Source organism: Zonotrichia leucophrys, chromosome 5 (assembly GCF_028769735.1).
Source record: "Zonotrichia leucophrys gambelii isolate GWCS_2022_RI chromosome 5, RI_Zleu_2.0, whole genome shotgun sequence".
In the NCBI taxonomy this organism is placed as follows: Eukaryota; Metazoa; Chordata; class Aves; order Passeriformes; family Passerellidae; genus Zonotrichia; species Zonotrichia leucophrys.
This window is the reverse complement of record NC_088175.1, coordinates 29401899-29423570: the sequence shown is the minus strand read 5'-3', so window position 1 is coordinate 29423570 and position 21672 is coordinate 29401899. Positions and strand designations below refer to the sequence as shown.

The window sequence follows — 21672 nt, the reverse complement described above, 5'->3', positions numbered from 1 at the left end:
ATGCTATCTAGGCTTGACAGGTACCAGTGAGAAGGGATCCATGACAGCTTTTTTATTTCAAAGGCTAATGACTTTATTGTTTAGGAAACATCACTACATTTCTATACTGATTTTTGTTTAGTTTCAATTTGCTAGCCACACATTACCCTGAAAAGCCTATGTATCCTTATTGTGTTGGTACTTTGAGACTCTGATCAAGTCCTTCATCTTCTCTTTATTAGCTTGTATAAAGTGGAGTCTGGAATCTCTTACTGAAAAAAAAAAAAAAAAACCACCAAAAAAACCCCTTATTTTTTCAGCTTTCCTTGCTTCTATAGCTACTCTCTGAACCCTCAAAATGAAGTTCAACTGATAGTGCTGTCAGCATCTTACTACAGAAACCTCTTCTGTGAGAATACCTCTGCAGGTTATGCAAAAAACTCGGTTTGGCCCTAACTTTTGGCTTCTAATTTTGGCTGAGTTAAAAACTAAGTCTGGGAGTAGCATGTCCAGGCTTTAATATGGAGATTTTGAACAACAACATCAAGAGACTTGCATAGCTGGGAATTTTCACCAAAGGGCAAATCTTCATTCCAGAGCAATTGTCCAGACACATTTTATACCGGTGGCTAAATTCCCACTGTAGGTAAAGCTCAAGGCCTATCCATGTTACAGAACTCTTAAGAGAGTGGGCTGAATTGCTGTGCAAGCAGCATTAGGGCTGTGCACGCATCCCTACCCTGTGGCATGTTCCCTGGGCTCAGCACACTAAGATGAAAATGCCTTCACCTTACAGGAAAATCTTGGGTTGCAAATTCATGTTTTACAAACTCCTGTTTTGTTTGCTTTCACTCAGGTAAGCTGGTTGCATTGCCTATTTTAGGATTTTCTTGCGCCTTTCACTGAAAGAGAGCGTCAACTGCTTATAAGCTGGTCTTTTAAGTTTATAACCTAAAATATTCCATGTGTGATGGAATATTTCCACCTTTGATATCTGCTTTCGGAAAATGTCGGACAAGACTGTTCAGATATTTTTGAAAAACAGGCTAGGGAAACATAGCTTATTTTCCCCTTGTTAAAGATCTCTGGTGACTTCCTCTTTGAATGCATCTCATGCCCTCATCATTTGGCTTTGCAAACAGCAATCTGGCAGATATCCTTTGTGTCAAGTAAGTGCCTTCTGTTATCCCCAAGGTAATCTTGAGCTGGCCAACTGGTAACCTTCTGAAAATAAAACCAGTATGGTACTCATATACTGTAGAGATATGCTTTAGAATCTGGTACCCAAATCCTTTGAATATTCAGTCCACCCTGGGCACAATTTGATCCAGAAAAATATTGTGATCTGAAAACTTTGAGATCATAAAAATCCTCTTTTTGGCTCACTGGTCACAGGAATAAAGAGCAGAAAGTGGAAACCAAGCTAAGAGGCGTTGCTTCAGTTACGACAGAAAGATGGAGGGTCAGAGGCACAGAAAGGGGTTTCTAGTGAAAGCAGTGCATAAGTGAGAACTGAGGTCTATTGGGGAGATAAAGTCTGGGTGGAGGTGTGAAGTTAAGAGTTTGAGGCATTGTGCTAAGGACATAGCACACACTGCATCCAGCCTGGAGACCAAGAGGAGCATTTATAGCAGTGCAATCCAGACAGAAGAAACCAATCTCCCTAGCTGTGTATGGCAGCAGCATCTCTAGCACACCACTTAGCCACAGCCACATCCCTGCTCTGAATCCCCTTTTCCTGTGCTGGGATATCACCAAGGGACACTAACCAGCACTGCTGAAAGGCTACCTTTGCAAACAGGGCAAGGAGTAGGTGTCCTGTACAAGAGTTAATGAGAAATCATGTGGTTGAACCACTCTTACATACCTGTGCAGAAAGGTCTGAATCCAAATGACCTTTCTTTTCAACCCTTAGAAGGAAAAAACATCCTGTATTGATTTGTTTAGTTGCAATGTAGAGAGAAGTAGCTAAACTAATTACTGCTTAAGCCTGAAGTGGATCTTCCCTCTTTACTGTATTTATTCTTGACTCCACCACTAGAGTTTAACAACATATGTGAATTGTTCCTCTCTAGCAAGTGCTAGGTACTCCAGCCACTACAAACTCAACCTGTATTTCACAAATTGACAGTGTCATTCCCAGAAATAACCGCAATTAAACTCTGAAAAATACTTCGCTTTCGGATATGATCTCACCTTAGGTATAGCAGCCAGCAGTTCACTTAAAATCTATTTAATTGCAGGAAGATGGTTCCTATTCTTGCTCTGGGGTTCTACTTTGGGAAACATGATTGATACTTTAATATAATTCCTTCAGGGTTTTATTCAGACATTTGATTAAGACCTTCATATATCATTGAACAGGCTTTGTTCTCACATCTTTTTAAGGCTCAAAATAACAGGGCAGACTAAGAGAGTCCTGTATTTCAGAAGGCTTGGTGATGCTCTCCCTCAGGAAAGAGAAAACATGGTAGTGGTAAGTTCTAGTTTAAGCATTTGGGAAATAATTGGAATATAACAACAATAATAACAATAACAAAACCCAAATCAAACAGGAGGCAGCAGGGGGATAGGGGATGGGGAAAGAAAAAATATTTGTCTTGGATTAGACAGCAGCCTTCTAACCATGCCACTAATGCACGTATCATTAATCTCTGTTTGCTGCAGACTGTGTAAATGGTGTTGACAAACAGCACATGGGGTTTACAATGTTCACTGGAAGAATTAAAATGGCTATTACTATATGAGACTGAAAATGTCAGTCATGTGTTAGTAATTTCAATATAATTAATTTCTAAAATAAATCAGGTAACATGTGACTCACAAGATGATGCTGAAAATGTAAAGGGTTATTTTAGATTTAAAGTCACCTTGGACTTAAATACAGTTTTAATGTACAGCATAAAAAGAACTGACTACTGGAATGCTTATCCAAATTTCTCTGGATTTATTGATCCTGAGTTTGTAAACTGCACAGGCTACATGTAGAAGGCACAGCCCAAGCTTTAAACTGTGTTTTAATTCGTGTTAAATTTTCAATAGATCGGTACTAAAAGAAGCCATATAATGTGTGAATGTAAGAAGCCTGCAGCAGAGGAACTGAGAAAAGCATCCATATCTCCACAGAGCTCCATGTGTGCTGTGCCTTTCAAGAATGCAAACCAGCATTCCTCAAAAGACGATGCTTAAAATATCTTTTTTTTTTTTTTTTCAGAGAAATGCTGCATGCAGTTTCCCTACTAGACTGAGACACTAATTAGGATCTACAGTTTCCAAACAATCTCTTCCATTAAATATTTCTCTTCTTTCTCTATAGTCCAAGCTTGCAAACAAAGAGAATTCTCTGGCTTCTCACCAATAAAAAGCTAATTATAGACAGCTTGATAATGTCTGACAATAATCTGGTCAGCTGACTCCTAGTTCCCAGACAACCTTAATGGGATGAAAAGGGAATATCAAAATGACAGCCTTTCCAGCCAGTGGCTCTCATTTATTCCTCTCCAGGTCCCAAAAACGCCTAAACATACCCGTATGTTTCTGCTTGCAGGGAAATGGGTGGAAAATTAAAATCCAAACTGTATGACAGGTTGCCTCTCTCCATAGGGAGGGATTAATGCTAAATGAAGTGTGGATCCACAAATGTTTGTAGAGCCCAAAGTGAGCCACCTCTTCCAAACAGCCTTCCCCTTCTTCTCAGCCTGACTCAATTTGTGAACAGATACCAACTGTTCCTCCCCCTCCTGCCATCCTGGCAATGCTTTCCTTCCAATACATAGCGTGGTCTCTTTCCGTTCTCTGCTGCTCCTGAGTCCTTCATACCCGTCAAGAAGAAGGATCCCAACTTCATCATTCCAATTAGCTCTTCTAGGAGAGAGAGAGGCACTAGCAGTGACTGGAGTACGCTGGTGCTTCCACCGTGGTACACATTTAAAGGTATTTATTAGTTCTCAAAGGAGCTGCTGAGTCTGTGTGTCAGGCTTTTTGTGGCTGGCAGCCTACCCTAGGACTAATATGAGCTGTCAGAACAGATCAGTTGAACTCCAGTCTATGATAGGATGATCAATCTTGAAGATAAAGGAAAAACAGTAGATATCTTGGCTTTTACACTAGTCTAATGACAAATTTTAGTACATTTTCTTAAGCAAGTTGAAGTAGTATAGTCTAAATGAATAGACTTAATTCTCTTAACAAAATGAAAGGCAACATTAAGTAGTTTGCACTGATGTGTCCTAGGCCCCATGGCATTTGGTATTGTCAATACAGACCTAAATGACAGACTGTAGACTGTCTTGTCATTTTGCCCATAACTTCTAGATATGAGAAGCTAGTATCTGTTGGAAGGTAGGGGTAGAATTCCAGAGGATCCCCACAAATTGGTGGTGGTGTTCTGATAAAAACAGGATGCAATTCGACAGTGGCAAGTTAGAAGTTCTACAGATCTGCAGGAAAAGACTCAACTGTGTAAGTCAAGCAGAGGAACAGGTAGTTGGAAAGCAATTCTGCTGAAAATCCACAGGAGGACCCTGACAATAACAAGTGGTCCAGAGAGGACAGGGTCTCACCAAGACAGTGAGGGAAGAGAGGCTAACTTTATTCATCCACATAAAAAGAAAAAAAGCAACTCAAATGCAAAGAAGGTTATAACCAGGAAACTATCTGTTCTCCTTGTACTCAGAAAGTAAGGAGAGGGCTTGCATTTCAGCTAGGAAAAACTCTATAGCAGTGAAAAGAGTAAACCTTTGAAAGAGACTGCTTGGGAAAATTGTGAAGGTTCATAGCTTTGCAAATACTTAAGAACAGGTTAAGCAAATGTTACTTGAGATATGTCTTATCTGTACACTTGTACCACCCATGGGTATGGATAGAAGACTCTTGACAGCTCTTCAGCCCCATCCTTGATTGTCCTGAATACTCAGAGCATGAACATCCTGGGTTGCCCTTGACAGCTGCCATTTAGTTCTAATTCCTATCAAAAGGTCCCGTTGGAGGATGTCAGAGCAGCATCCTGGCCAGACGTGGGGACAGATAAGTATTTAAGAACAGCTGGCATGACTGCTAGCCTTTGCTATGTGATTATATTCCACTATCTCATACTTCTGTAGGTTTGAAGAGCCTATTTAAAAGTGTTCATTATTTCTGTATGATGGTTCTTAAGCTACTTTAAGATAAGTTTGTGGTGCTTTTTGCTTCCTTTTTGTCACAAATTCAGTGATGTAATACTGCAGTTTTCCTTCAAAGAGCCAAGGCTTTGAGAAGCAAGGAATTTCAGCCAACTTTTCATCCGATCCCCACAGCTTCTGTTTTGTAAGAGTATTTTAGCCTACCACTTCCTGTAGTTACTAGTCCTTCAAATCAAAACCAGAGGCTTAGTGAAAAATCTTGGCCGTGCTAATATTAAAGCAGTAGTTAAAATCTAGATTTCAAGCAAACAAGAACTTTCTGAAGCCAAAATCTGCCTCTAGTTATGTATCAGCAAATCTTTATTTTACCAAAATAAAGAGCTTCACATGGAGATGATCTTCATATTGCACCTTTGTTTTTCTCAGCCAGGAGAGGTAGGAGCAAAGTCCTGTCAAAGCACTGATACAGCAAGAGATCCAGTCAGGTTTTAACTACTACAACATTTTGATTCTGTAAAATCTAAATTACAGAATTCTATAAATTCTATAAATAAATTCTATCCTATAATAGCTCCTACTGCAGACATGGAAATGGAGATGGAAATTCCTTCTGTTTTTTCTTTTTTTTGCCAAGGCTGTTATTGTTGATCTGCCAGGTTAAACACCCTGGAGGTTTCCTCTTCTATGACTATCTAGTAATCTTTGACCTGTCTTTATCTTTTAGAATCAGTGGTCATCTAATCCAGTCTCGTCCAGTCAACTAGACTTGGCCTTCAGATCTGTTCCAGTTGCTATTTATTCCACTGCCTCTTTGTTGCTGTTTGCTTTTGCTCACCTTGTGTTGCTTTACTTTCTCACTGTGGCACCTTCTCTACACTGTTCCCTTTCCTCCTCTGGGTTCCTGTTGCTACAGACACCCACTGAAGGAATCTTGTCCCTTGACTTGTTTTCACAAGGGAGAAGTACACAGAACTTTACCAGAGATCAGCAGCAGCAGACAACCATCTAGTAAATGTCTGGTGTTCAGCAGCAGTCAACTCCAACACTGCTATCAAATATTTATAATTCTTACTGTAATATATTAAACACTGAAATTAAGGTCTTAATGGAATTATGGTATTTTTTCAAAACCCATATGAGACAAAGAGGGCCTTCTGTAAATAGGGAAGCACTTTGGAGGACATGAGGGATTTCAAGCTGCTTTCTCTGCTGAAGAGAAATGCCTACTTTGCTCATTGTAGGTCAAACAACGGACAGCAGTACTGTGAAATGCAGCTGGAACAGCATGAAGGCTCTCCAATGAAGTCTCAGACAGTTGTGCATGCCATGATGGCCTCAAGCCTGGCTTACTGCAGCATGCTCAGTTTGGGATGAAAGCTGGCACTTTATGCTGTACCACGAACAAGGCACGATGACGTGGCTGGGTAACATCTGTGTGCTGTGCCCTGTGGTGGCTCACGGTTCACCTCCCAGGACACATGACAGAGCTGACCACTGCTGAGTCTGCTGAGGGGTGGAGAGCAGGCTTACCATGGAAAATTGATTGGGACTGAAATGATTTTGGATTTTCCCTGAACTCTCCCTGGCTGAAAAGATTCATCTGGCAAGATGGAGATGTCAAATGAGGAGGAATATTTCCTTCATTAAATTAATTACTCATTCATATGTTTTCTCCAGATCCAGTGTAGCCTAAAGCTTTTCCATTTTAATGATGTTTTGAAACAGAGAGAAACCTTTATGCCTTTGTGGGAGGGATGGAGAGAAGAACTGAAAGAATCAGAGAGGCAAATCAAAAATAAACTGTTTTCTAACTGAAGAGAGGTATAAAACAAAGTTCTCGACCCTATTTTCCTTAAAAATGTATTAAACAAACTTACTGAGAAGAGTGATTTTTCAGCAACAGTGAACTAACCCTGCCTGTGCCAGGCTGTCACCTGCCTGAGCTTTGGCAGGCCACACAGAGGCAGTTAAAGCATCACCCTGTCATGCAGTTGAGCCTCTAGTGTCCCTGCTTCTTCCCTATCTTCCATTTGTACCATTTTAGTTTAATATCATTGATACATCTCTCTTCCTATCAAATCGAGCTGGCCAGCAGGTTTGAAAGTTACTGAGAGGGGACTGACAGGCAGACAGCACAAAACATATGTACTTATGACTCATTTCCTTTGGAAATCAGGCTGAAAACAAACTTAAGACCAGAGGGATGATTCAGAATATTATTTGCTTTAGAAAGTCAGGGTTTGAACTATGCAAAAGCATAAGCCAGTCCTCTAATAAGATGTTTGCTCTTTAATATAAGCTGTGGCAAAGTGCTTCAGATAAAAATCACAGATCACTCCCAAAGCCTTCATAAACCACATTTATGCAGTGAATTGCTGGCAGTGGAAGGATGAGGCAGGAGTGCATCTCTGACTGGGGATAACGTCCACCCCAATAGCAGCTGTGTTCAGGCACCAGGAACACCAAAATCATTGCACTGAACCAATACAATTGTCTTGACTGTGCCTTTTGGATTAAGCTGAGGAAGAGGAAGATACGCTGTAACAATTATGTGATGAATGGGTTCTGCTGACAAGGATGCTGGTCTGAAAAGAGATCACTAGTAGGATATCTCAGGAATAATTTCAGAATGGAGCTTGTTTAGTGCTTTATTAATAGCCCTGTGCCAAAGTCAGAGTGACCTACTGACTGTCAAGTTCAAAGATACTGTCAAAAGGGATGAGGATGACAATGTCATATATAAAGAACTATATGACCTGGTACACAGAAGTAAATTTATTTGCAATAGAATTTGGTGATGCAAAATTTAAGACCATACTAAGAATTTTTTGCTAAAAATTTTGAGCTCATGAGTTGGGAAAAAACGAAGAGGAAAAGGATGTGAATACACCAGATGATCATAGAATGACTGAGTCACTTATGTGGCATGGCCATAGATGGAAAAATTAAAATCTTAGAGAAGTTTATTCAAAAATTCAAACCAGTTAGCAGTGGTTCTCAAGCATGAAAATGTAATATTTGCTTTTCAATTTTTATCCTATTTAATAGGGCAGCGAATGTTCTGATTAGCTATATGTCTAAGCCTTCTTTTCTAACCTTATTAGGTTCTTTAACTCCATGATACCTTCTGGCACTTTACTCCCAAGTTAATCAGACCTGAGGCTTAAAAATTATTTTGCATTAATCTATTAATTTAATTTACCGCCCCATCCCATGAGCCACCTCAGTCTGAGCTCCATCACAGTAGTTAGGGAATGTAAAAAGGAAAATCAATCCATTTGCTTTGTACTTCCAGTATAGGTGAGGACCTTACACTGCTCTGGTTTCCTTGCAACATGAACACACTACTGTGTCTTCAGCAATTAATCATTGCAAAGCATTTAAGAGGACAGTAATCTAGGATTTTAATTATGTTAGTATTAAAAATATATGGTGACTAAAGTAGTTGAGGCTTAACTTTCCATCACATTGTTTGATGAAAGAATGATTGCTTCAGGTATGGTACAGAGATTCTGATTTGATCCTTTTTGAATCACTAGACAACAGAAAAGGTGCCTTTGCAGAACAACAAAAGGATGATTTTCCAGAGCACCCTAAGACACTCCTTCTCTCATTCTTTCAGCTGATCTTGCAGTTCTCCTTCTTCATGATCAGCTGGGTGGTGTGATGTTCTCCCTGGGCAGCCCCTGTTTGCTTGGATTTATTCTCTGAAAGTGTGGATGAAATAAAATTTTTCTGCCCTCTTCCTCTCTGGAAGCAGGGATGAGCAGAGGTATCTGAATTCTCACAGCTTCCTCCCTGCAGCTGGTTGAAAGATTCTTAGATTGTCCTTTTTATTATAAAGATGCTTTTCCTATCACGGTACATTTCTGGATTTCATGGTGACTGCAGGGATAACACAGCACACTGGGGGTAGATGTTTGTTAGTCATATTGGTCCAGGAATAGACAAAGAAAGCACTAAAGGTCTGACATAAATTTTCAAGTCCCAGACATGTCCTCAGCTTTTCATTTATTTCAGGAGTAAATTTCCTCTCCCATACACTAGGGAATGTGTGGGGCAATGGATACACAATGGATACCCCACTGCTTGTTTTGTATTCTCATCTCCTTCTGCTTCAGGTAGCAGTAAACAGCTTTGCTGTCTGGAGTAGAGTCTTTCAAACTGGAAAAGGCTGAAGATAAGCAGCATCCCACTGAGCTGATCTGAAAGCAGTCTTTACGTGTTAGGCTAAACCTTACAGACTCATCAGATGGGCAGCAAATTTTCACCATTGCCTGATTGGGTTCTACCAAGAGGGCCCTGAATGCTCTTGCTTTACTGAATATGGTGACCTATTGCAAGAATAAGGTGACTTATACTCAAGGTAACTCATCTGAGTTTCATCAGGTAGGAAATGAGCTTTCTGTCAGATGTCTCTGATGTGGCCAGGCCAGAACAATGCCAGGGGCGTGGAAACCGACAATTGTAATCAGGGCATCAAAGGAGCTTTGGAAGCAAAATTTGAGGAACACTAGTTTGGTGGCTCTTTGCTGGCTGACCCAGCTGTTTCTTTCCAGCAGCTCCCAGGCAACTGGATGGACGGCTAGATTATCAGAGTTTTGCTGTCTGCCACTCTGATATGAAAGGAGTTGCTGTTGCCATCGATGCAGAACAATCTACATGACAGCCCCCTAAACTGGCAGCAAGTAAATGCAGTGGGCACTGCTCCCACTAAAGAAGGAAAGGGAATACTGAGCAGTGTCCATAAAAGTGGTTGCTTTAGTAGGGCAGAGATTTGATCTGTCAAATACAGATGTGCTGGAGAAGGAAAAATGATGAAGCCTTGAAAGCAACAATCAGTGTCCTGGGTCCTGAAAAGCTTCTGTAGCAATGTAAGTAAGGATGATTGTTTTCTGCACAGAGGGACATATAGAGGGTTGCAGTTCCTGCCTTGTTGATGGTACATGTGAGTGAAAAGGACTGAGATAACACCATAGTCAGGACCCTGAGACACAGGACTTGTCAGGCAATTATGTTTTTTTGGAAAATATCCACAACTACTAAAGGTGCAAACAGCATGAGATTGCTTTTTTCCCCCACACTTCTGTTGGGAGGCTACTGCAGAACTATTCAGTGATGGTGACTTACACTGCCTAAGGCTTTCAAGTTAAGTATGTGCTACTGTGATGGGCAGAATTGTGGTCATGGCCACACAGGACATGCATGTGTTAGAATTCATGGCCCTGACTGGAAGAGTTGGTCATTTTATCAAGGTGAGTGACACAGCATGTAAAGATAGGGAATAGAGTCTCATGCTTGCACACGTACAGTAGAGAGGTCACACAAAACCAGGTAACCAGCACCAACTGACTGGCTTCCTGTAAATGTCACATCACCCACCGAGGGGATGAGAGGACCTCACTGGCATAACAGAGACGGGAGGTGTCTGGGAAAGAACAAAGCTTTGTGTGGGAGGTCAAAAAGTCTGACAGCTGTGTTGCAACTGGGACAGCAAGTAAAGGAATTCAAAGGGTAGAAGCACGGACTATGCAAGCAGCCCTGACTTCTGTGCTGAGACATATGATGGGAAAACTGGGTACACAGGACAAAGACAAGGAGAAGCAGATGGTGCTATCCAGCCTATGAGCCTCAGGGCAATGGTGTGTCAAGAATTTTGGAAAGTGGGGAAAATGGGGCAGATTTTGAAGTTAAGATCATGACATCAGTTATTGCCTAGTAATAGATGAGTTCTGGCATGTCAAGCTATGACAGCTAAAGACAACTGCTCCCAGCTGCCACTTTTGCCATAGGTTATCAGGGAAAAAACATGACTATTCCTAAACCATTTCCATGAACTGTCTTAGTGCTGTTTGTGGCAGTGTCATAAACTCCAAATGGCTATCCTGAGATTGATTTTTCTGCTCCAGCCCCACATTCAGTGGTTACCACTTTCAGCTGCCTAGGCAAGTGTAGAAAACCACTACTACCACCTCTTAGCTTCACTCAAGTGAGTGTGCCCCAGCTGGAGTTATGTTCAGCAATTCCAGCAAAGCTTCCACAAACTGCACTGACTCTACAATCTTTGTTAGAGAGAACAGAATAGTAGCACTCCATGCCACCACAAGATTTACCTGCATTCATCCATCAGTGTCCTGAGCCTACTGTTTCCCATGCAAGATGCAGTGCAGAAATGAACAAAAGGAGATTCCTGAGCAGCCATTAGTAACACCTTTCTAGTCAATGATACTTAATTCTGACTTTTTTTCCAAGCATTTTTAACCCTCAATATTAGTCACTGGTATTGTCATCTGAGTAAGCTGAAACCAGAGTTTATAGTAATTATCTCCCTTCCCTATCAATTTCTCATCCATGAAGCAAGAGAACAAATAAATAGTCAGTAATTTTTCTCAAAAGTTTATTACATATTTTCTCCCTTTCTTAATTTTATTTCCTCCATTTCACAGTCCTTTGTATGTTACTTTCTGAGACACAACACAATGTCAAGAAGCTGGCAACATGTAGACCTCCCCTTTTATTTACATGGTTTACTTTTACTGTTCCTTTCCTCACAGCAGCTCCTTTACCATCTTAAAATCCTAATGTGTGAACTCCTGATGATCCTCCATTGTTGGAATATCTGTAGCAATAGCAGAGGACAGTGACAAGGAACTTGGGATGTGCTGCTGAACTGATAAGCAGTTCTGAGAGAGGCTGGAGAGAGAGGCCTGGAGCTGGGTTAGACATTTCTGGGCCTGAGCCCAAGTGAACAGCAAGAAGAGAGAGATGTTCCACCTGCTGAACCATTCAGAAGTGGCCCAGCTCCCAGAAAAGGTGGTAACAATGGAGCTCATGGGTATATTTACCAATTGATTGGGACCCAGATTTAACACTAGGTTTTACTGAACCAGCTGAACCATCTTCAGCACAGCACTGATGGAAACCTGTGGAGGTGTAAGAGGCTGTGACTCATTGCATAACTCTTGCTGAAGGAATCTCTAGGACAACATTTCAGAAGAGGATGGAGTAAAGCTGGAAAGATGTGCTACTACAGAACTCAGAAAACAGCAGTGTTCTCATGGTGGAAAACAAGCAGTACTCTTAGGTAAACAAATTAACCACTCTGTTCTTGGACAGCTTTGTGATTTTCGGTATCTCCTGATTCATCTCCCATAGTAAGCTGTAGCTAAACTTTGAGGGATCTCAGGTCATCAAGACTGCAGCTCCGGTGGACAGTCTGGCCAGGCATCTATACCTTCTCAGTTCTTTGTTTCAGGCAAATGCTGACAAGGTCAGCTGGGATAGGCTTCTCCTCACGCAAAGGGAATTAAACTTGAGGTAGAAGTGGCTGCAAAAAAACCTGCAACCCACAGAGCCTTAAGTTTTGAAAAAGCTTGGGATAAATAGTGACATATATGGAGAAAAACACATCTTCTGCCTCAGCAAGAGATGGTCTCAGACACATATCACTTAAACCAAGGTTGGTGGCAACTTGCTATCCTTTCTCTTCCCTCCCTCACGCCCCCCTGGCATCTGGATGTATTTCCATCCCACCCTTCCAAAGCACAAGAAACTCCGTGCACAGGGGAGATCTTTTGTTATCCTAAACAAAAGGGAATAGGTGAATACTGTGTATTTCTAAAGAGCAATTCATACAATAGCTTTAAATTCCACATCTTTCTTAAATACATGTCAGAATTTGGGCCTATCACTAAAAAACCACACACAGTCATTGGTGTTTATTCTCTGCTGCAGTTGCACCTCCCTGGAGCAGTAATTGCATCAGTCCTGTAAAACAAGGAGCTTCCAAGCATTTCTGGCTGGTCAGATGTATCTAAAACAGGAGTATCAGGAAACACCCCCTACCAAGAAGTGAAAATGCAGACCACATCCTGCTGCTCTGTTTGCTGCTGCCCCTCTTTCCCAGTGTATGGCATCCTTATAGAGGGTGTTTTTGTTGATGCAGTACATTAAAAAAACCATCACATCAAGCAACAATCCAAGACTGCTTTAACACCCACAGCACCATGTGTCCTGGTAGAGTCTGTACTTGCTAACGGCTATATACTTGGATGGGCTTTTAGCAGAAACTCCTTTTGACGTCTCCTAGTGGGTGGTCAGTGGAAAGTTTTACCAGCTTTTCTCGAGTTTAGTTACATTTTTACTTGGATTACGTGTTATAAGTATTTGTATTTGGATTTCTCACCGGAACTACTCACAGAAGACCACGCAACTGATGGTAATTGGAAGTAGTATACCTACACCCCAGCCTGAGGATGCTAGAAGATTGCTAAGCTGCTGGAAGTGTCATGTTCTGTGGGACTGTCACTATGACCTTCACATAGCCATTGAAATGGTACCAGTGCAAATTTCTGCCAGTGTAAGAAGCCAAACATCATCTTCCAGACTGAGATGTATCTAGGAGAGCTAAATTTTTAATACTCTTCCAGGCATTTGTGCCCTCCTGCCAAGACTCCTGTAGTAAACTACAGGTACCTGAATGGGAATATAAACACTCTACACCTACTTTACATTCATGTAATTAACAGCTTTACAGTACTCCCGGGAGGTCAAAAATGCAGATGGATAAACTGAAGTTTACGAAAGATTTGGTGAAGATAATACAGCTGGTTAGCACAGAGGGAGGATTAGCAAGCAGATCCCCCAGTGCCACTTGTCATCCCCTGATCTCTCTCTGGTTCTGTTTCTCCTGCCAGAATTAGCTCTAGAATTTCTGCATGCTTAGGAAAATCAGCAGAGGTTTGCTTATCACACTGCAACATTCCCTCACCAATAAAGCTTAAAACTGTGCTTACCCTTAGCATTTTGCTGCTCTGGAATGACTAGGACTTGTTTCTTTCTGCAGAGTAGACATAGTGCTTTTAATCCTGTAAACTTTTAGGCAGTAATGGTGGCATAAAATAATCATTGCATTCAGTGGTTGCATTTGTAGTTGATAAATGATCCCCATCTGCATGCAGTACGTAAAGCATTTGAGCTTCTTCTAGATCAAATATGCTGTATGAGTGGAAGGGAGATCAAGACCTGATGTGTATTTGGCCAGTTTACTTTTCCACAAGCATTCTTTGTACATCCATCTGTTTTTCACAAAAACATAAAACCACTAACTTGTAGAAAACTCAGCTGAATGCACCCTCAGGATGCGATCATGGTCCTTGTTCTTTATTTTTCAACAGGGCTGAGAGAGGCAAAAAGAGGTCAAATGACTTCCTCAAGGTCAGAGACCGCCAGTGAGTCATAAAGAAAGGACTGTTTGCATACAACCCTGCATTCATTCCGCAAGGCTCTATGCTGCTGGTAGGCTTTTGTCTTTGCCTACCCTAGCAATTTCTGGGAGCCTTGGCCATGCTGCTACTCTTGCCTCTGGTGACATTCATCAGAATGACTTGTGGTAAAATGACGGGGTATTGGCAGGCCCATGCAAGAACGCAGCAGCACAGTTGTGAAGGGCAGTCCCTTTAAGGCAAAACTCTTGGAGCTTAAAATGAAGCCCAGCTAGCAGCTTAGTGAAAGAAACATGAGCAGCTCTGCCAATGGCAAGTTCTGAAAATCCTTGGCTGATTTAAAATAGTAAGTTTTTAAAAATCACAAGAACTTAAGACCCAGCAGATCTGGGATCCTTTGAAATGGGCTAAATAGTTTAGGCTGTGAGTGTACCTCACAGCTCTACAACAGCAGACGTTGGAAACACACCAAATATTGGGGGGCTTTTAATAAATATGTGAGCTGGCCACCCCATCTTACAATAGAATTGCCTGTTAAAGGTGGTCTACAAAACTAATGGACCTAAACAAGAATCTGTGTGCACATCTCTGCCTAATTTACTTTCAGCAGGCAATGACAGGCACTGAAAACCGTTTAGTATTTGCCCACATGTGCCTACTCATGCAGTTGGTCAGATTTAAAAAAAAAAACTAACAACACCAGCCTTTACCCATGAGTTCACATAAAATCCCCTCTGGGTTTATTTCTCACCTATGTGTATATTTACCTATAGTTGATGCTCCCCTCTGACTCTCATGCTTCATCTAAACAAGCCAAGATGTGTGTGTGCATCTGTAGCTGTGATGCAAAGCATCTCTGACAGGTGGATGTGTGGTGCCCACATGAAAAACGACAGTGCAAAAGCAAGGTGGGCTTCTCAAATGCCAGGCTTAGAGAGCAAGCGGAGGTGCTAAAAGAACTTGCTAATAAGGACACTCAGATGACAGCTGGTAATGCTACCGGCTATACTTCAGAGCTAAGTGAAAAGCTGCCTTCTCCAGAGTTAACATGTACTGCTATTATGCTTTCTGCACTATACAGATTTATTTATTTTAGAAACAGCTCTAGGCAGCCACCAGTGCTCAGAAGCAAAACTCCCTGCATCTCCTCTGCTCCCCATGTCAAGTAACACTGATTTCAGCTGTAACAGTACGTGCTGGTGCCTCTGCTAGAGCCCACGGCGTAAAGGAACTGGTGTCTTCTGCTGCATCACACTTAGAAAATGAAGTCTCACTGCTGCATGTCTTGAAGCTGCTATTAGAAAAATATACTAATTACTGTTACATTTGTGAGGAAACTCCCTCTCCTCTCTTCCTTTCTTTTTCAACGTGAATTCACTGATCCTCCTGCTAGAATGGGAGCTCTGTGACTAGGAATAAAAACACTGCAATTCCAGTTTAACTGCACACTCCCCTCTCCAGCATGCAGGGCATTTCTTTAAAATTGCTTGCAGATAGCTCAGCAGACACACACAAAGCTGTGCATTTCTGAGACAAATGCTGTTCTCTGCTCTGTGCATGCCATCTACTGAAAACATGTGACAACCGCCTGTGCAAAATGACAGCTTGACCTGCTGTGAGGTTATCCCAGGAAAAGTACTCCTTGTAAGTCCAGGGTTAATTATACTCACCTCCTCTCGTGTTCATACTGGTTAAATTTAGAAAAAATCTGTTCATATTTAGGATAAAGATGGAGAATGTTTCTCACACCAATTGCTACTGCTGACAAGATCAAATACAACCAACAGTGACAAAAATTCCTTCCACAAACATGAAACTGTAAAAAAGTGAGCTCAACAATGACAATGACACAGGACAAGTCCATCAGCAGGAGTCAAGACATTTCTAGCAAGTGGAACTTTTGTACTGGCAGAAAGTGCCTCAGAAGCAAATTCCATTTCTCTCTCCCACCTCATTTACCATCTACCTACCACGTCTCATTTGTATCTAACAGAGCCTGTGAGCCCTTTTTCAAGCCCAGGAGCTCACCAAGCTATATTGTTCAGAGTATTGTGGGCTCTTTGTGTAACCCTGCCAATCTAAGTGATCCTTGCCAAATACAATCAATGGATTTTAATAAACCTGTGAACGGAAATTTGTAGAGACACAAAATTACATCTGTGCAATTATGGTATCACTCTGGAATCTCACTTGCCTCTCCACCTACGAGATTTCAATAGGCTTTTGAAGGAAGAGTATTTGGAAACATGATGAAAAGGAGCTAAATCGTGCTCCCCATTACATCCCAAAAGGCATGTTGAATGTAAGAGATTGGCATGCATTATGACAAGAGAATGCTGGCTCGGTGTTTCAAACCATTCACTTTATACTGCATCTTTTCTAGCACTAGAAAACAGGAAACAAAGCTAACGAACTCTGTCTAGAAAGCCAAAAGCTAATGTCCTGATTTGCGCCGTTTTTTACCCCCCAAGGATATAAAGGGTGATGAGCGACCCTTCATCCTTCTGGAAAACAGCAGAGCTTTTTTAATGCTGTTATTTTGTGTGTCTTGTCCAAGTTATGAATGCTCTCTTCCCTGTATGTACCTAGGCACAAGTTTTTGTTGTAGAGATGCTTTCAGGTTTGGAAAGAAAAAAACCATGTGCTGCTGGGGACCCAAAATAACATCTGATCCTGCACTTGTTTGGATAAAGCTTCTTGAAGTCAACAGGAGTTCTGTTTCTGTAAGGACTTCAGAATCAGACTACAAAGTTAAACACCCCCATCACTCCTCTCCATCTTCCTGCAGCACTTCTAAACAGATGGCAAGGAGCAAAGGGAGGCATGATCAAATGTCTACTGACCACAGTGATGACTGGAAGCCAGGACTGTATTGGCTTTCAACTTTCAGTGCTAAGAAGCCAAAAAAATTATTTTTATATCTGGTAGAACTATTTGGAGGTATTGCAGTTGCGCCCAAACCATTCCCCTTCCTTACATCAGATGTGGTTGGAGTCCGTCTCTCTGTAATACCATTAATTACAGGCTCCAGAGCCGGAGCTGCGGCGAAGGGACTGAAGGACATCGCGGGCTGAGGGTACAGCGCAGCAGGCAATCTTGGCCATTTCACAAACCACGATTTCTGTCAGCCGGAGCGCCCCACGCACGCACCGCCGCCCTGCCACCTGTCTCCCGGGGGAGGAGGGCACGGATTCATCGGGGGCGGATGGAGCCGCCCGGGAGAAGGGCTGGGGATCGCGGGCGAGCCCGAGCGCCAGATGCGGCCGTGCGCCCCCTCCCCAGCGCTGCCCGAGCAACGCGGCTGTGCCCAGCGGGAGCGCGAACACGAAAATGGAAGCCAGCGGAAGGGAAGGAGATGCGGCGAGCGGAGCGGGGCGGCAGCGCTGCTCTGCGGAGGGGAAGGAAGGTGTGCGCGGCGCAGGTGGGGACCCGCCGCCCCCCGCCCGCGGCCCCGCTGACCTGCCAGGCTGTTGTAGCAGTCAACCTCGATGGCCTCCACCGCCTGCCGCTGCTCCTCGCTCAGCCCCGCAGCGGCGGCGGCGGCGGGAGGGCGCTGCCCGGCCGGCTCCTGGCTCAGCAGCAGCAGCAGAGCCTTCAGCTCCAGCAGGGCGCGGTGGTACTTGCCGATGGCCTCCCGGAATTTCTTGTCCTTGTAGCACTGCGCCCCTTCGCTCTTGAAATCCAGCGCCCGTCCGATGAGCTCGCCCGGCTCGGCGCTGCCCGCCGCCGCCGCCCGCGGCTGGGCACCGCCGGTGGGGCCGTGCCCATCGCCCGCCCCGCGGCCGCCGGCGTTCAGCTTGCCCGCCGCCGGGCTCGCCCTCTCCATGGCCGCGGCGCCGCCCGGCTCCCGCGCCGCCCTACGCGGGCGATGCCGCGGCGCCCGCCGCCGCGCTCCTGGCCTTGCCCCCGCGCCGCTCCGCGGCTCCGCCGCTCGCTCCCATCCTCCGGCGGCCGCCGCTCCTCCTCCCTCGCCCCGCCGCCCGCGGGGCGCCCGCCTCCGCCCGCCCCCGCCGCCCGCAGCGGGCACCGCCGCCCCCCGCTCCGCTGCGACCCCTGCCCAGCGCAGCGCAGCGCGGCGGGGGCGAGCCTCGGGCGTGGGGATGCGCCGGCTCCGCTCACCGCGCCGGCCCGGCAAGGGGCGAGCGTACGCCGGGACCCTCAGCGCCCCGGACTGGCTGACCCCACGGACCCCTGCCCGCCGTCCTGCTCTCCCTGAGACTGAGCTCACTCCAGGCCCCACAGCCGGCTCCCTTCTGCCCTCCTGTGCCTTGCCCTCCCGTACCTGAGGGTATCGCCTCCCTGTCGGCAGGCTGGGATTCCATCTCTTCCATTCCCCTCCTCATCCCCTTTTCCCTGCTCCATCTCCTCTCCCAGATCCCACCAGTGGCCATTCACCATCAACACCTGTTCAGGGTCCCTCGAGGTGTTTCGGTGTGTATACTCTGTATCACTGGGCAAAGAAGTGCCAGACCATGAAATCTCCTGTGTGCTCTGCATCAGAGCAGCAGAAGCCAAGGACCAGTAACTGCCCTGGCACCAGTAACTCATGGATTTTGATTTTCCTGAAACAGATTTTCCTATGTGCTGCTGAAAAATGGGTCGATGCTCATTGATGCCTAGAACGTGTCCTGGTTTGGGGGTATCAGTGGAGAGTGACTCTCCTGCTGCAGACCAACAGCAGAAAAACTGTGTGAAGCATGAGGCATTGTTTTGTTAGGCCTAACACCATGTCTGCATTGAATATTTAGAACAGTTGGATGTATTTAGGTGTATTGTTGTGCCAAGATATTTTGTAGGTCTTACCACGTGCTAAAAACTAGAGGATGGATGAAAAAAACACAGTGTATTTTTTTTTTCTCAATAATATATTGGGATGCATCTTTTCATTACCCATGCAACTCTTACATGATAAGGCTGCAGCTGTGGTGCAATGTGTTCAAGTTTCTCTCTGCAACCATGAGAACATTTTAAAATTGAGACTTGAGTTTTTCTTTGGGGTATGTACAGCCTACTGTGGTGTAGGTGTTGCAGTGCTGGACAAACTGGGATAGCTGTGTGGCATAGCTCCATGTAAAGGTATTAATGCAGGTCTGGGACCAGTGCTTGGATAATTCCTTGTTAGCAGGGCCAATGAGTTGAGCTTTATGCATTGATAATGTTAGTCCCTGCTGCTAAGTTTCTGGACCTTGTTGAGGTTTGGTCACAGTGTAGGACAGACACTTGTCTACTCACTTGAATCCAAAAGCCAGAGCCACAAGAAGAAGCAAATAGCATCACACTGATTGTGATAGAAGTACAATTTTGAAAATGCTTTCACAAGGGAAATTATAGCTAAGGCATTCAGCAGTGATTACATGATTTCAAGTGCTTTCATTTCCAGGTGCCCTACTAGCTACATCTTCAAGAAATCTTACTTTATGAAAATGGATGCTCAGCATTTCCAGGTACCTCAAGCCAAGAGTGAGATAAATTACTTACAAATCCTGCTCAAAGTACATGTGATCTAAAATCAGGAAATCCTGGGGGGCGGGTGTGGTGGTGGTGGATATTAGTCACAGTAGCTAGAGTGGAATTGATGTGTGGAACCTAAATATTAAGGAAGGAAAATTCCTGTTGGGACATTGTTTTGATCTGACTGCTAGTCATATTACACAAAGTAAGTTTAAGTAATTTCAGAGGTTTCATTGTACCATTATTGATTGCTGCTTGGGAGAATTCACAAGGACAACATATATCTCTTGTGCTGGAACACTGACTTTGCCAGAGGAAAGGAGATTGCCACAGAGGATTAATTGCTCAGATCTGAGCAGCTGCAGAAGCTATCGAAGAAGGAACTGTTTTCTTGGAGGGTGATGTAGCAAAGTGACATTGGGAGTAGTTGCTTCCCTTTTTCAGCATTAGCCTGAACCAATGGAGTTACATGGCATAAGGGGCACTAAGACATAAGTGACTTTTTCTCCTCTTCCACCCCCTCTGTTCAAGGGATCTTTGCGATGTCTTCCTTTGGTTACAGATCAACAGTGGTAGTCTGAAACAAGCTATGAAAAGTGTAAGTTTTTTTACAGAAGAGTTTGGCAGTGGCCGCTGGCATTGTGGGTGCAGATCTGATCAGAAATGGTCACAGAATAGTGATAAAACTGGGTGATCCTTGCATTATGAACTATACTGAATATACCAAACTGTGGCTTAGTCCCAAATTCTGCCTAAGCACCCAAATGAGTTTTCCACCTTGTAGTTCTTGCAGAAATGTCCAAACTCTCTTCCTGACATTGTTGGTGCCTGTAAGGATGAATGCTGCAAGCTTGTAAATCTCAAAACAGACCATAACAGAAATGTCTGAATGGTTGCTGTTTATTTGCTAGCTTAGACCCTTTGTTGATAGCAAAGATTATCCCTCAGTTGAGAGCTGGATCTCTCAGCCAGAGAATTCAAACGTGCCATAAGATGTGCAGGATGACTGGCAAAGGTCAGTTTAGTCCACCAGATCCTTCTTCCTGGAGAGGAGTTAAGTAGTGTGGGCTGTACTAAAATATTTAGGAAACATCACACAGACATAGGGTCACCACACTGACCGCAGCATAAGGGACTGCTTTTGTTTGTTTGTTTGCATTTCAAGAGGAATGTGGTGCTTGGAGGAAAACATGAGAAGCTGTCACCTGTGACAGTGGTCACAGGGGTTTTCAGGTAAGGGAAGAGAGGAGAATGTTGACTCTATGTTTCAGAAGGCTTGATTTATTATTTTATTATATATGTTACATTATAACTATACTAACAAGAATAAAAGGAAAAGTTTCATCTTAGAAGGCTAGCTCAGCTAAGAATAGACAGGAATGAATAACAAAGGTTTATGTCTCAGAGAGAGAGTCTAAGCTAACGGGGCCGTGGTGGGCCATTAATTGTAAACATCCAGGATTGGCCAATCACAGATGCACCTGTTGCATTCCACAGCAGCAGATAACTATTGTTTACATTTTGTTGCTGAAGCTTTTCAGCTTCTCAGCAGGAAAAATCCTAATGATAGGATTTTCATGAAAAGATGTCTGTGACAATCACCTTTGCAAGACAGACAAGATTTGTGCTGGAGAGATACCTCACATTTCATTTAACATATGATGTGATGTTCAGGTCTAGATTTCAGCTGTCTCAGGCCCACTAGACTGCCCATACAGTCTTGCCAGTGGTCAACACCTTTAGTGATACTCAGCTTGAAAACATGATAGGAACCTGAAAGCATCAGAAAGAGTTAGTTTATATATTATATTGATGCACTGAACTGTGAAATAAAGCATACATACATTCAGATAAAATGAAGCCAGTTTGGAGTCATTACCTGTGTGCCATGAGATGAG

The 21672-nt window shown here is 43.6% G+C and overlaps 1 protein-coding gene across 1 annotated transcript in view; it reads right to left on the bottom strand.

Moving 5' to 3' along the window:
* The window catches only part of TTC9 (tetratricopeptide repeat domain 9), a 28348-nt gene extending 10081 nt beyond the window's left edge, over positions 1-18267 (bottom strand). Inside the window, exon 1 of the mRNA XM_064713788.1 lies at positions 17783-18267. Within this exon, the coding sequence (XP_064569858.1) occupies positions 17783-18149 (367 nt within the window). The 5' untranslated portion in view covers positions 18150-18267. The remainder of the gene's footprint in view (positions 1-17782) is intronic.
* Positions 18268-21672: the final 3405 nt, after the last annotated feature.